Below are 14,030 nucleotides of genomic sequence, written 5' to 3'. Positions count from 1 at the left end.
CAAATAAACTCCGATTGATTGATTGATTGATAGAGCCATCCATCCATATTCTGTGTGGTTGGTTGCAGCCTCCTGATTACATCCCTGCATGCTGCAATAGATCTCAGTGGTAAAGTGACAATATTTACTGTTAGGAATTCACTCTTAGTTTCCCATTGTTCTTTATTTCTGTCTCACTTTGATCCATCCACAATTTTAGGATGATGATGACAATCACCCTGTTAGGCCACAGAACAAGACTATAGAGTTGACACACAGGGTCAAAACAGGATAAAAACACAAACACATGCATTGTTAAAACATAAAAATGAGTGAAATCATCTCAACATGGGGACATTATGGCAAAGAGGGATCAGAATTTTATCTCTATTTATCAATACATTATATTTTTATGTGTTACTATTATGAAGCGTATGTAAATATGTGCACCCTCGCTAATATTGCAGAATAACCTGTTTGTGAAGAAACCAATAATCAATCCTAACCTGCAAATACCCCTGAATTTAATGATTCACTGTGGAGTTTTCTCATTCACACATGATTCAGTTTGATATTCAGAGTTACTCAGTAAAACAGTTTGTATCTCTGAGGCCTAAAAGACACTCTGAAGGTGCGATAACTCCTTATTTATCCCAATGAGGAGAAATTTGCATTGTCACAGCAACAAAGTGGAAAATGCAAACATGTAACCAATGTCAGTAGGAAAATATAAATTAAACAAAAGTATACATAATTACGGGCTCAGATTGTCCAAATAACTGTGGATGTGGAAATAACTAATATTGCATATATCAGTGGTATTGCACAGAATGTATCAAGAAAAAAAACTGCACTAAAAGTATTAATATTGGACAGATTTTATTTATATTTTACAGATTGGTCCTAAAGTGGAAAAAATACCGACTGCGCAGATTCTTGTAGATGTAGAAAAACAGAGTTTTTAAATGTACAAAAACTTAATAATTCACAGCTGTTAATGTTTTGATAATGTGCCAAATGAAGTATGACAGTTTTTCAGTATGAAATCTCCTGAGAGCAGTGCTGGTTGTAGTTGGCTGTCTGTCACTGTCAGAAGATTGTTGAGGTCATATTTGTGCCCATGTCAGCCAGCCTTAACAGTAAACCAATAAAATCTCCCCTTTCTGATGTCCCCAGGTGCTCACATCCTACAGAGAATGAGCGGGCTGTGAATGGGATGATGAAACTGGAGAAATCAGGGGTTATATTCAATATGGATATGATGGTGAAGACTTCATAGCGCTGGACCTGCAGACGCTGACATGGATTGCTTCAAAACCAGAGGCGTTCATCACCAAACTCAGATGGGACGCAGACCAAGCTGAACTAGATGACTATAAATACTACTACGTGCACCTGTACCCGGACTGGCTGAAGAAGTATGTGCAGTACGCGAACAGTTCTCTGCAGAGAACAGGTACAATTACACAACCTGAGATACACACAGTTCTGTACTCCATCTGCTTCTGCATCCAGTGAAAATAAAACAATGCGTAAACAAATTATGATTCAGCTGACTAGGGAGCTAGGCGTAACAAAAAAAAAACAACAACCAAAAAACAGTATTATTAAAGTAAAGCAATTTGTTGCTTCCTGATATAATTAGCAAAAGGTAATAAAACTAAATAAACAGGGCTGATGGGTGCTGCTAGCTTAAAGAACCGATGAAAACTGAGTTATAAAAACTAATTAAATAAAATCGCAACTAAACAACCAAAGTAAATTCTGTAACCAAACTTAAAGACATGATAGCAACACCCACGTGAATAACAATAGTAACTAAACGAGCGTCTCAAAGCACATATTAGTTACGTGTAGTCCATGGCCGTAGCCAGGTATGAGGTCAGCGAGGTCCGGACCTCACCTATTTTTCCGAGTTTTTTTTTTTCGCCAAATATGCCCAACTGAATAAAACATAAACTCATAAAAACTTGAAACCTCTCTGTGAAACGTGCTTGTAAATTGTAAATTGTGGTAAACATCCATGGGCTTTGTGTTCTGTTTGTGCCTGTGTGCGTGTTGCGGTAAAAAGCTGTTTGATCTGCTGATGCACGTACCCGCAAATGCGCCCTGTGACGCGCTTGGCAGCGGGCCAAACCCCATTCATAAACTAGTGTTTTCATTATTAGCACTTTGTAGACCACATCCCCGCCCATCTACACCAAGGTGACCACAATATATTTTTTTTAGATAATTCGGCACTAGTTCGGCCTCTCAGATCATCTGATCAAAGAGTTTAATTACTTTTATCCACAGCGGAGAGCGCGTCCGGCGCTTTTTTTTTTTTGATGAGCGCCTGGCTCATCAGACAACATACAATGTATGTTGAAGATATTTCTAACCTTGCCAGTGACGACTTGTGCCTGTGAGAGGTCATTCTCAGCCATGCAAAGACTTAAGACATGGCTTAGATCTACCATGTCCAACGACAGACTGACAGGCCTGGCCATGATGCATGTGCATCAGAAAGTGGAGGTGAACCGGGAGAATATCCTTCAACGGTGGGATGCCTCTGGTCACAGGAGGATTCAGCTAGCCTTTGATGTAAAAAGTTGATTTGTTTTTTGAAAAAATATACATTTTTGTTTGGAAAATGCTGATTTCACATCATTAAAAGATATTTAAACAACAAACATCTTGTGTGACTTGTAGCCTAAAAAAGATATATAAAAATAAATTTTTTTTAAAAACATTGAAAAATTTTCGGCGTGCGCTTTTCACGCGCATCATGGACCTCACCTATTCCAAAATCCTGGCTACGGCCCTGGTGTAGTCACTTCTCAATAGCTACAAAAAACAAAAGACAGTTAACTCCTCACCTAGTTAAGCAGCTGCTAACAAATGTTACATATCTTACAAAAAACACAAGAGGCATGAGTTGAGCTGCTCATGTTAAATCACAGCCACCTGGGCTTGTGTTGGGCTTCAGATTTAAACCTTAAATGTGGTGATTGCTGAAGTTGGATTGGATGAAGGTGGAGGGAGCTGGGTGGTGGTCCAATCAGCTTACGGCAGTAGGTGAGAAGAGGAGCAAGCTTCAGAGCAGGTCTGGAGCTCCAGGTCCGTCATCAGTGATTGGAGACAGGTGGCTCTGGAGCAGGGCCGGACTGGGAAAGAAATTCAGGCCGGGAGATTTCCAATCAGTCAGGCCACTTCCGCCACCGCAAGGGTTGTGTCATGTGGGATAATGCACCAAAATTTTGTTTTTTTTCCTTCCAAAAATATGCCTTTTACAGTTATGTTATAGCAATTACAACACTACTAAACAGACAGTAAGTCTATTAAACACAACCATAACGACAGCTCCATACAGTCCAGTACTTTTCTCTTCTGTAATCTCTTCACTACCCTCACCAATTTTTCCAGTGTTTTCCTTTTCCTATTATTTATATAACATATGGAATTTAAAAAAATATATCTATTATTTTGTCAGTAAATCATTTAGATGTCAGCTGGTCATAGCTAATAGTATATGCAAACATCAATGTTAATTTTATAACTGAAAATTGTAAGTCAACTGCCTATCCTACCTGAAGAGGGGGTCTCAAACGTTTTCAGGATTCCTGCAACCCACCTGACACCTGTGGAGCTTACTTGGGCCAGACAACTGACAAAATGAAACAAAGTTTTCTAATATAGCCAAGCAAATCAATAATATACCACTCATTTTTTATTATATTTTGGCCTTTGAAGTCTGATGATGCATTTGTGAGAAGAACCGACCGTTTGTAAACTTACTTGAAGTAGCAGCATCATTTATTTTCAACTGTACACTGCTGGACCTGTGCGGGGGTTGATGAAACATGTGTGTTATTTTATAACACTTTGCCCCTTCCTCCTCGAGCAACCTTTTTTTCTTCTCCATCTCCCTCTCATGTCCACCTTTTCTCTTCGTCTTTTCTCGTTTTTTGCCACCAGCTTTCTCAGTGTGCTCCTTAATCTTCGCTCCTTCCACTCTCTGTCCTCACTCTCATATCTCCGCTCTGCAGTGCATTATTCCCCGTTCTCGCTATGAAGGGGCGGGCCATAAAGCAACTAACCAATCATGGCACGTTTCTTCTAAAAAAATGTCACTTTGAGCAATCCCTATCCTTCTGATTTAGAGCTCAGAGCACTTGCTTTGTGTGAGTGACAGGAGGGTGGGCGTGTACTCTGTAAGGCTTCGAGCGCTGCTGTCTCTGACCTGTGTGCCAAAAAGCCGATCAACTTTTTTTCATTGGCCTGCCAGTCCGTGGCTGGCCTGTCCAGGCAGGCCAATAGGGAGGCAGGCCACCGGGAAAAGTCCCGCCTCTCCCTATTGCCAGTCCGGGCCTGCTCTGGAGCTCCTCAGCCAGGTATAATGGAAAGTCATCACAAACCATCTCCTCACACAGAGGTCACAAAGGATCCACCACATAAATATACGGTCACCAGGGACTGTTACAGACACACAACACATTCAGAGAAGTATACTATTGCTACAATGAGGAAAATAAAAATGTATGATGGTAAAAAGTGCTGCTACGTCAAATGAAGCAAAACAGGAATGTTGGTAAAAAACTGTTAAGTGTGCGTAATGTATTAATTTTAAGGATCAATGCAGCTGATTATTGATAATTGACAGCTGCCCATTACAGCATTTATACTTCAGACTTCATGTAAACATGATATTGTATTGAAATGCATTCAAGTCTGACACTGTCCCATAATGCAGGTTCAAAGAGAGCCAACTTTGTAACACCAAAAACTCTGACTTCAGCCTCAACATACCTGCTAACCCACTGATCTCACTTCTTAGTAGAGCCCTCTGATCGGTCACGTTCAGTTAAGACTCATCAGTTTCTCTCTCCAGATCTTCCCTCAGTGTCTCTCCTCCAGAAGACTTCCTCCTCTACGGTCACCTGCCACGCTACAGGTTTCTACCCCGACAGAGCCGACTTGTTCTGGAGGAAAGATGGAGAGGAGCTTCATGAGGACGTGGACAAAGGAGAGATCCTCCCCAACCATGATGGAACCTTCCAGATGAGTGTTGACCTGAACATCTCATCAATCGCTCCTGAAGACTGGAAGAAGTACGACTGTGTGTTTCAGATGTCTGATGTCAAAGACGACATCATCACCAAACTGGACAAATCAGTGATCAGAACCAATCAGGGTAAGACAAGACGGTAACTTTCTGCTGCTGTCTTGTGTTGAAACTGTTTCATGAACCCTGAACTTTGTGTTAAAACACTGTAAAAATGTTTTTTTTTTAAATCCATAAAGACATTGGCTTACAGTAACATTAAAAAACACTGTGAAAATAACAGCAAATATCATTTAAATAGTGATATCTGTAGCTGAGTTAAACATAGTGCCATTGTGTAAAGAAAATTAAAAAATTACACTGTTGTAAAAGAATGAATTATTTTGTTTAATTATTAGAATTACACATTTTAAATTGTACAAATTGGCATCATTATAGATGTTATAGAAGCTCCTCATTAAGTTATGTGGACATTATGACAGTTTCGTCTGTTTTTTCCCGTTCTTTTGTGTTTTTATGTCAACATGAATGTAAATTAGTCCTTTTAGATATTCTCCTCCTATTTTATTGCTACTTATTGTAATAATTTAACAAAACTAGGAAAACCTGTAGAATAACAGGTAAAAAAAGATGTTTTATTTTTCAGTCACAGCAATGTGTTAAAGAAATTACAGTTAAAAACTTAACATGTAATATTATTGTTATTATTATAACACTGTATTGGTTTGTTAAGCGACATTACTGTCCAACACACTGAATAACCTTCTGAAGGGTGAATGTTGTGTTTTGGTTCCAGTTTCTTCCTCACTGCATCCTGCTGTTATTGGAGCTGTTGTTGGACTCCTGCTGCTGTCAGTCGGCATCTCTGGGTTCTTCATCTGGAGAAAGAACATCAATTATAGAATAATAAAATTATATATTTTCTACTAAATGAGCTTCAACACTGAAATTTTACTGCGTCAGTCCATACCTACATTTTTGTTGTTGTTGTTTCAGTGACAGATAATAAGTCAGAATTATCATTTAACTGTTTTCTTTCTGTTTGCCTCCACAGGATTAGAGATTAGAAGAGGATACAATCCTACCAGAGACATAAGTTTGCTGCACAGCTGTTTCTGCAGACCGTCAGTGGAGAGGTTCCAGAAATAAGATCAGAGTCAGTCATCATGTACTGTCTTTGATGCTTATTAGCAGCATTTCTAATAATAATTTAGCTTTATTGGCATTAGCCAGCACACTAATGAAGACTGTTCTCTAAACTGCACTAAGTGTTTAACTTTCTGTACTACCAAAGTTTTAATTGTAGTTACAGATGCAAATGTGTCAAATCAGTTTGTTCCAGCAGAGCTGATGCTGCTGTGGAACAAATATGTCAGTGTCTGGAAGTCTTGGATGTGTGTTTTTTGTGTTGTGTTGTTGTTTATTCTACATCATTCAGATATCACCAGCACATTTAAACCTACTGATGTGCTTCAAAAATGATGCACTTTCTTGGAACTGTTGTGATATACATTCTATTTAGTTACTTTTATTTACCTTTTTTTATTGTTTGTAAGAACGGTATGTGTGCGAGCATGAGTGTGTGTGTAAATGAATGCAACCTTAATAAGACTTTTTTTTTTAACTTTTGTGACATTTTCCAAATTTTCAATTTTCATCTTGAATTTCAATGTCAGTGAAGTTACCATTTATGGTTCCTTGCCTGTTTGTGGTTAAAAAAAAAAAAAAAGAAGAAAAACGAACAAAAGAAACATTCCAAGAAATGTGTACACCGTCACTTAGTACAACTATTCAACTGTTAAATGTGTGATTTTCGTCAACCAACCATGGTTAGTTTTGATGTTTCAACCAAAAATATGGAAGAGGGTCGAGCAGCAAGTCCGTCTTTATCCAACTTCAAAGAAAAGAGAAAGTTTGATATGTTCCAGGCCTCTGCTGATTGGTCAAATGCCACCATATCATGTTCTATAATGTAGAGGGATCTTGGAAGATTGGCTGAATGAAATCCACATGCTTCTTGATTTCACTGATTCAGATATTTAATGTGTGTGGAAGTTACCAACTATGATCACTTGCCCCATAAAGAGTTAACTGTTTCCTGTTTGTCCATGTTTTCTTGGATGAAGTCTTGAGGTGTTTAAGCTGATTTTCCTTCAGACTCCTCACATATCATGTATACTAACACCTCCAGTCAAACTTGTTTTATTCACTATTTCCTTGTGATCATCTCACCTGATAAGAAAGACTCTTTGAAATTGCTTTCAGATTTTATTACAGCTTTCCATGTATGGATTTGTCATTAGATTTGTTTCACCCAACCTTCAGCAGCAGTCACTCAACCACCACAAAGACGATGGAGCTCGTTTTTCTGCTCGTTTTATTTCCTGTCACATTTGCATTTAAGAAGTTTTTAGAGTTTTAAACATGCAGAGTCTTTTAGAAACCGATGTGTTTGATAAGATGGTGTAGTTTGTTTTACAGGTTTAGCATTCTGACACAACTAAAAGGAAGTGCAATCCAAACACAAACCAGTGCCTTGCAACAGTATTCACACCAGATTTTTTTATTTGTAAAAAATCTTTAACAACACATATAATGTTTCTTCCACTTCACAAATATGTGTTACTTTGTGTTGGTCTATCACATAAAATCCCAAATAAAGTACATTTAAGTTTGTGCTTGTAACGTGACAGTGCTGTTCTCACTAAAGTGTACGTGTACTTCAGCTCAACAGTGAGCTAAACTCCACTCCTGAAGGCTCTGAAGGCTCTTCATTTGCACATGGATATGGAGTACAAACTGAAATATACATAAATTCAAGAACGTTAAATGCTTTTCCTTGTCTGTGTAAATAACTTGTAAATATAAATAGTTTCTATCTAATGCAAAACAATCGCTTTTTAACATACGTTTATAATCAGTTTTTATCCTTAACTAATTTATGCACATAAATTATTGCTCACGGCATTGCCTCCGTTGGTAATATTTATATTAACCGCGAGCCGAACCACAAACGTTTACCCTTGTGTTGTCTTCAGATTCTGTGCACTTTCCTTGTCCTCCAGGTCAAAAATGACCCGCCTCCACAGAGCCTCTAAAATAGAGCAGCTTAATTGAATTTTTAACCAAAAATCTATTTTACACGAAGGAACAATGTGTCATGCATCACACACTTCGTGAATGTCTGAGTTTTTGCTCTTCAGAAGGCAGAAAGACTGGATTTAAAAAATGGACGTCACTCATTTTCATTGCATCAGACATTTTATGTTTTCTTTGCTAAAGAAGAGGTTTATTATCACTATTATTGTTACTAAAGGTACTGCAGGTGTAAACATTATTTGTTTAGCAAGAGATAGTACTTCTATATCCTAAAAAAGTACCAGAAATGTGCAGAAAGTAGTAGTAGAAAGTACACATTTGTGAAGAAAACAATAGTGTTTGCTTTGTTATAGATAACACCCCAAATAAAAGTGAAGTCTGTAATGATATCAAACATTCAAAATGAAAATTACTCAGCTTGCTTGGATGATACTCTATCAACTCCACTTGAAACATCATTACCTAAGTTGGACCTCTGTGTTGTCAGATGTTAACAGAGCAGTATGTCAACATACCATTAATTTCCTTTTTCTTTAGTTTATTTCATTGTTTTTGTTTTCACAAACACCTTGCAAATGGAAAATGGCTCCTAAATGCTGTTTAATTCTCAATTCTGTAAATGCACCTACTTATGACCCCACTTAATAACAGACTTAACAATAGACTTAACAAAAGACAGAGTATCTTCCAGCACCCATTGAAAATATGAGAACTATGTTTAAATCCTTGTAGCAATCTTGTGCATTCATAAAATTATCACTGTGTGTAAAAAAATCTGCTGAAAACATCAATCACTATTGGTTGCTTCACTGGCTGTGGATATATATATATTGCTCTGGGGATGTAGACTCTGATCTGTGTAGGTGGCTCTCATCATGCTTCCCAGAGAAACCACTTCTGTCAATTTACTCCTCACTGGTAGGGGCAGCCCCTTCTGTATTTTGCCTCGCAGAATGGATCTCTCTGTCGGGTTCAAATCTGGGTTGTTTCCTGTGACATTTCTCCATATGTGATGAGCCCGGAAACAAAGGCCCTCAGATTCTCTTCAAGAGCCAGTGGCTCTATCAAAACGTTATCAGGATGCATGTTTGTTGGGAACGTATCTCTCAACGCTCTCCACATCCTACTTCTGCTTGCAGCAAAGAGTTCTGCATCATTCACCACAGTTGCCACATATACAGTGCCTTGTGAAAGTATTCGGCCCCCTTGAACTTTTCAACCTTTCGCCACATTTCAGGCTTCAAACATAAAGATATAAAATTTTAATTTTTTGTCAAGAATCAACAACAATTGGGACACAATCGTGAAGTGGAATTAAATTTATTGGATATTTTATACTTTTTTAACAAATAAAAAACTGAAAAGTGGGGTGTGCAATATTATTCGGCCCCTTTACTTTCAGTGCAGCAAACTCACTCCAGAAGTTCAGTGAGGATCTCTGAATGATCCAATGTTGTCCTAAATGACTGATGATGATAAATAGAATCCACCTGTGTCTAATCAAGTCTCCGTATAAATGTACCTACTCTGTGATAGTCTCAGGGTTCTGTTTAAAGTGCAGAGAGCATCATGAAGACCAAGGAACACACCAGGCAGGTCCCAGATACTGTTGTGGAGAAGTTTAAAGCCGGATTTGGATACAAAAAGATTTCCCAAGCTTTAAACATCTCAAGGAGCACTGTGCAAGCAATCATATTGAAATGGAAGGAGTATCAGACCACTGCAAATCTACCAAGACCCGGCCGTCCCTCTAAACTTTCACCTCGAACAAGGAGAAGACTGATCAGAGATGCAGCCAAGAGGCCCATGATCACTCTGGATGAACTGCAGAGATCTACAGCTGAGGTGGGAGAGTCTGTCCATAGGACAACAATCAGTTGTACACTGCACAAATCTGGCCTTTATGGAAGAGTGGCAAGAAGAAAGCCATTTCTCAAAGATATCCAGGCAAACTTCAAAAGTCTCGTTTGAAGTTTGCCACAAGCCACCTGGGAGACACACCAAACATGTGGAAGAAGGTGCTCTGGTCAGATGAAACCAAAATGGAACTTTTTGGCCACAATGCAAAACGATATGTTTGGCGTAAAAGCAACAGAGCTCATCACCCTGAACACACCATCCCCACTGTCAAACATGGTGGTGGCAGCCTCATGGTTTGGGCCTGCTTTTCTTCAGCAGGGACAGGGAAGATGGTTAAAATTGATGGGAAGATGAATGGAGCCAAATACAGGACCATTCTGGAAGAAAACCTGTTGGAGTCTGCAAAAGACCTGAGACTGGGACGGAGATTTATCTTCCAACAGGACAATGATCCAAAACATAAAGCCAAATCTACAATGGAATGGTTGACAAATAAACGTATCCAGGTGTTAGAATGGCCAAGTCAAAGTCCAGACCTGAATCCAATGGAGAATCTGTGGGCAGAGCTGAAGACTGCTGTTCACAAACGCTCTCCATCCAACCTCACTGAGCTCGAGCTGTTTTGCAAGGAAGAATGGGCAAGAATTTCAGTCTCGTGATGTGCAAAACTGATAGAGACATACCCCAAGCAACTTGCAGCTGTAATTGCAGCAAAAGGTGGCGCTACAAAGTATTAATGCAAGGGGGCCGAATAATATTGCACGCCTCACTTTTCAGGTTTTTATTTGTTAAAAAAGTATAAAATATCCAATAAATTTAATTCCACTTCACGATTGTGTCCCACTTGTTGTTGATTCTTGACAAAAAATTAGAATTTTATATCTTTATGTTTGAAGACTGAAATGTGGCGAAAGGTTGAAAAGTTCAAGGGGGCCGAATACTTTCACAAGGCACTGTATACTAAGACCCGCTTGTTGTAGAATCTCCTCCATCATCAGAACTCCCATGATGTCTCCCATGGCAGGTTGTGTCCCTACCAAGCCTCCTCCAGCTTCGAAATGCACGGATATGCCCCATCTTGAAGAGTCGGCAACTTCTCAATTATGTCTGACATGTCTGTATTCTGCCAAGGCATGTATTCCAGATTCTGGCTCCTGACAGTCACTGGACACATCTTCTCTAATGCCCTTCCTTTCCTACTCTCAACATTTCTTAAAGCCCACTGTCTCTCACTTCCTCAATCTCCATCACTGTCTCCATCCTCACTCTCATCCTCTCCTGAACCCACTTTCTTCGCTTTCTCATCCCCTCTCTTCTCTGCTCTAGCCAAAATCCTTCTGGCTACTGGATCATATTCTCCAACAGCCTCATCTCTGATGCAATAATAACCCCCCTTTCTGGTCACTGGGAGCTGAGGATAAACATCAGCACACTTCACCTCCTTCTCATTAGGTGGGGGCTTCTTCGTTGAAACCACATGTGAGAAAGGTGCATTAACCTTCTCCACTGGCTTCTTTGCTTCCTTAAAATTCTGCTCCCTCTTCAACAGCTTCTGTCCTTCATCTTCAAACAACTTCAGAAGTCCAAGCTCCATCTGTCTCTTCTCCATGCGTCTCTGTCCTTTCCTTCCTTTCTTCTAGCCGGCCTTATAGGTGGAGACCAGCACCTGCATTGTTTCTATGACATCTGGATTGAGTGTCCCCTCAACTGGCCAAGGACAGTCGATATCAGGCCAACGCTTGCTCTACTTCTGTGACATTTCTGCAATGCCCTTAGCAAGCGGATTGTTCTTTTGGACTACATCAACAGATGTAATCACTTTTCTAACTTTACGGTCCATCTTTGACAGTATTGAAGCCACAACTCTCAACAGTATTTAAGCGAAATTAACATCTCTATAGATGTTTAATTATCATCTAAATCAATACTGATCAATTAATTATATGCTTCAGATGGTCAATCTGTTGTCAAGCTTCCTCCCAAATAAGTGAAACATCTCCTTTATGTGTCCACAGATGTGTTTTATTAACCCCAAATTAAAAGATTATCTAAGGAAACACTGTGGGCCTATATGTGAAAACCGGCTAAATGAGTATGTGCACACAGTTTGCAGATAAAATCACACTAGCCTTGATGATGTTGGACACTGCAGCCACTCTTCTTGTTATCCGCAAAGCCTCAGTCTGTGTAGTATCAACTGTCCTCTCAACTCTTCCTTTAGAGGATCGGAATTCAGAAGCATTCCATTGTCTCACTCTCCTCCACAATCCTCACAATGTGCAATACTGTTTTATGTGCAATACTGCTTTGTAGTTGTCAAGTTGGGTATGACGTCACAGCTTTTGGAGTCCAAGATAAATTTCCCCAAGTGGGACAATAAAGTATATTGAATTGAATTCAACATATCCCAGTCACACAGAGGAAAAACAGAGAACAAAGGTTTAATGTTTTATGACATCTTCAGACATCACCCAAAAACCATTCATTGAAATTGGCACATATGGCAACATTTTAGTCAGTTTAAATGTCAGTTTCCGAAATAAAAGGAGTGTGTAGTCTCCTTCTCTCTCCCATGTAAAGAGGAAAGCAAAGGGAGGGGGGCTCACTCACTGCTCCTCACATAAACTGCTCACTCCTGGCTCCTCCTCTGAACTTCAGCCACCACTTCCAGCTGTGCCGGACCTCAACGAGTGAACATCTAGCTTCAACTACCTCTGAAAGTCAAATTAACCCCATACAAAAAGCACAAAGTTACCAGACAAATAGTTATTAAACCCTTCTTCTGCATCATTTTATATAGGACTTCATGTTCTTTATTCAAAGTCGCATCTAATGCAGTCATACACATGTGGAAATAAACAACAAACAGAGATAAACTGCACACCAGTCAATCAGCCAGTTGACCTGATAATCAGACTCTATATTCCTAGTTCTGGTAAACTCTATCAAGGTATTTTCTTCCTCTGTCACTATTTATTGCCTTAAATATTTATGTATGCTGATGCACACAAAATATCCTCACTGGTCTCTCCACTCCTCTTCAGGCTCAGTAAAGGCTCAGATATATTTATCAAATGTATAAACATCCTCTATAAGGCTCATATATAGTATCAGTTCACAATAGTCCTCCTATAAGGCGCCTATGTTCTTAGCAAATTCCTAAACGTCCGCTCTTCAGAAGGAATCATAAGTATTTAACTCTGAGGAGGCAGACTCTCCTTACATGGTATTCATTTTCTTATAACCAAGCACAACCTCTATATATGCTTATTTAATAAGAAGTCTGTTGACAAAGACATACTACAGCCTGCTAGCCACAGCTGTAGCACCACACACACACAGAGACAGACACACAGGACATTTAACAAACAAAAACCACCAACAACACTTAATCCTCAATGTTAAAGCCGACTCAAACAGAAATATCCCCTATATTTATTCATCATCTGTTAATTCATCTATTAACTCTCTCATTTTGGCCAAATTTCTCCCAAACAAACACCACAGGGACCTGCTCTGTGTCAGAGAACTCACACACACAGAGAAACTGCAGCAGACACACACACAGACAGCTCACACAAAGGAGGGGCAACTGTGACAGCACGCTCCAGACACAGAAGCACATTGTCAGCATTCACACATCCTAAAGCATGCTGTAAGCCGCTCCATTAACTCTTTTTCATCTCAACTAAATTTGTGCTACCTTGAGGCGTAAATAATCCAATTGAAAAGCTTCTTTGGAAACGGGACGTCTCCAGTCAGAACTTTAAGGAACTTTATCTACTACTGAATTAATATTTACACCCCCAGTTCCTTTTGAACAAACCCACTACGTAACAGGTTTTAGGTCAGTGCTAACTGCCTCTCAGAGCACTTTAATCCAAATCTGCGGCTATCTCTTTATTATCCTATTCCTCTTTTCAAACTCTATGTTCCTTTAGGCCTCATTTTTCCTCATTTTCACTTATCCTCTCTTTATTTCATCTCTTCTTCTCTATATTTTCTTTTGCCAACTGACCTTTGGGCCCAAAGGTAACATCGACTCTGT

The 14,030-nt window shown here is 39.3% G+C and overlaps 3 protein-coding genes across 9 annotated transcripts in view; 2 read left to right on the top strand and 1 right to left on the bottom strand.

Moving 5' to 3' along the window:
* LOC110947454 (BOLA class I histocompatibility antigen, alpha chain BL3-7-like) overlaps positions 1 to 14,030 on the bottom strand; it is a 349,371-nt gene that overhangs the window by 48,363 nt on the left and 286,978 nt on the right. The gene's annotated exons all lie outside the window — the stretch shown is intronic.
* The window catches only part of LOC110946460 (major histocompatibility complex class I-related gene protein-like), a 204,188-nt gene that overhangs the window by 24,326 nt on the left and 165,832 nt on the right, over positions 1 to 14,030 (top strand). The window lies entirely within an intron of this gene.
* Positions 1 to 14,030, top strand: part of LOC110969857 (major histocompatibility complex class I-related gene protein-like) — a 273,081-nt gene that overhangs the window by 119,889 nt on the left and 139,162 nt on the right. The window contains exons 5-7 of one of the 7 annotated variants that reach the window (XM_051956040.1): positions 4,850 to 5,152; positions 5,820 to 5,981; positions 6,078 to 7,713. The exons of 4 other annotated variants lie outside the window; for them this stretch is intronic. In XM_051956040.1, the coding sequence (XP_051812000.1) occupies positions 4,850 to 5,152; positions 5,820 to 5,953 (437 nt within the window). In that variant the 3' untranslated portion in view covers positions 5,954 to 5,981; positions 6,078 to 7,713. Of the gene's footprint in view, positions 1 to 4,849; positions 5,153 to 5,819; positions 5,982 to 6,077; positions 7,714 to 14,030 lie in introns of those variants that run through there. 2 more of the 7 variants (XM_051956039.1, XM_051956038.1) reach the window with 2 other exon arrangements.

This window comes from Acanthochromis polyacanthus, chromosome 11, assembly GCF_021347895.1.
Source record: "Acanthochromis polyacanthus isolate Apoly-LR-REF ecotype Palm Island chromosome 11, KAUST_Apoly_ChrSc, whole genome shotgun sequence".
NCBI lineage: Eukaryota > Metazoa > Chordata > Actinopteri > Pomacentridae > Acanthochromis > Acanthochromis polyacanthus.
Note: the sequence above shows the minus strand (reverse complement) of the source record. Positions and strands in the feature narration are given on the sequence as shown.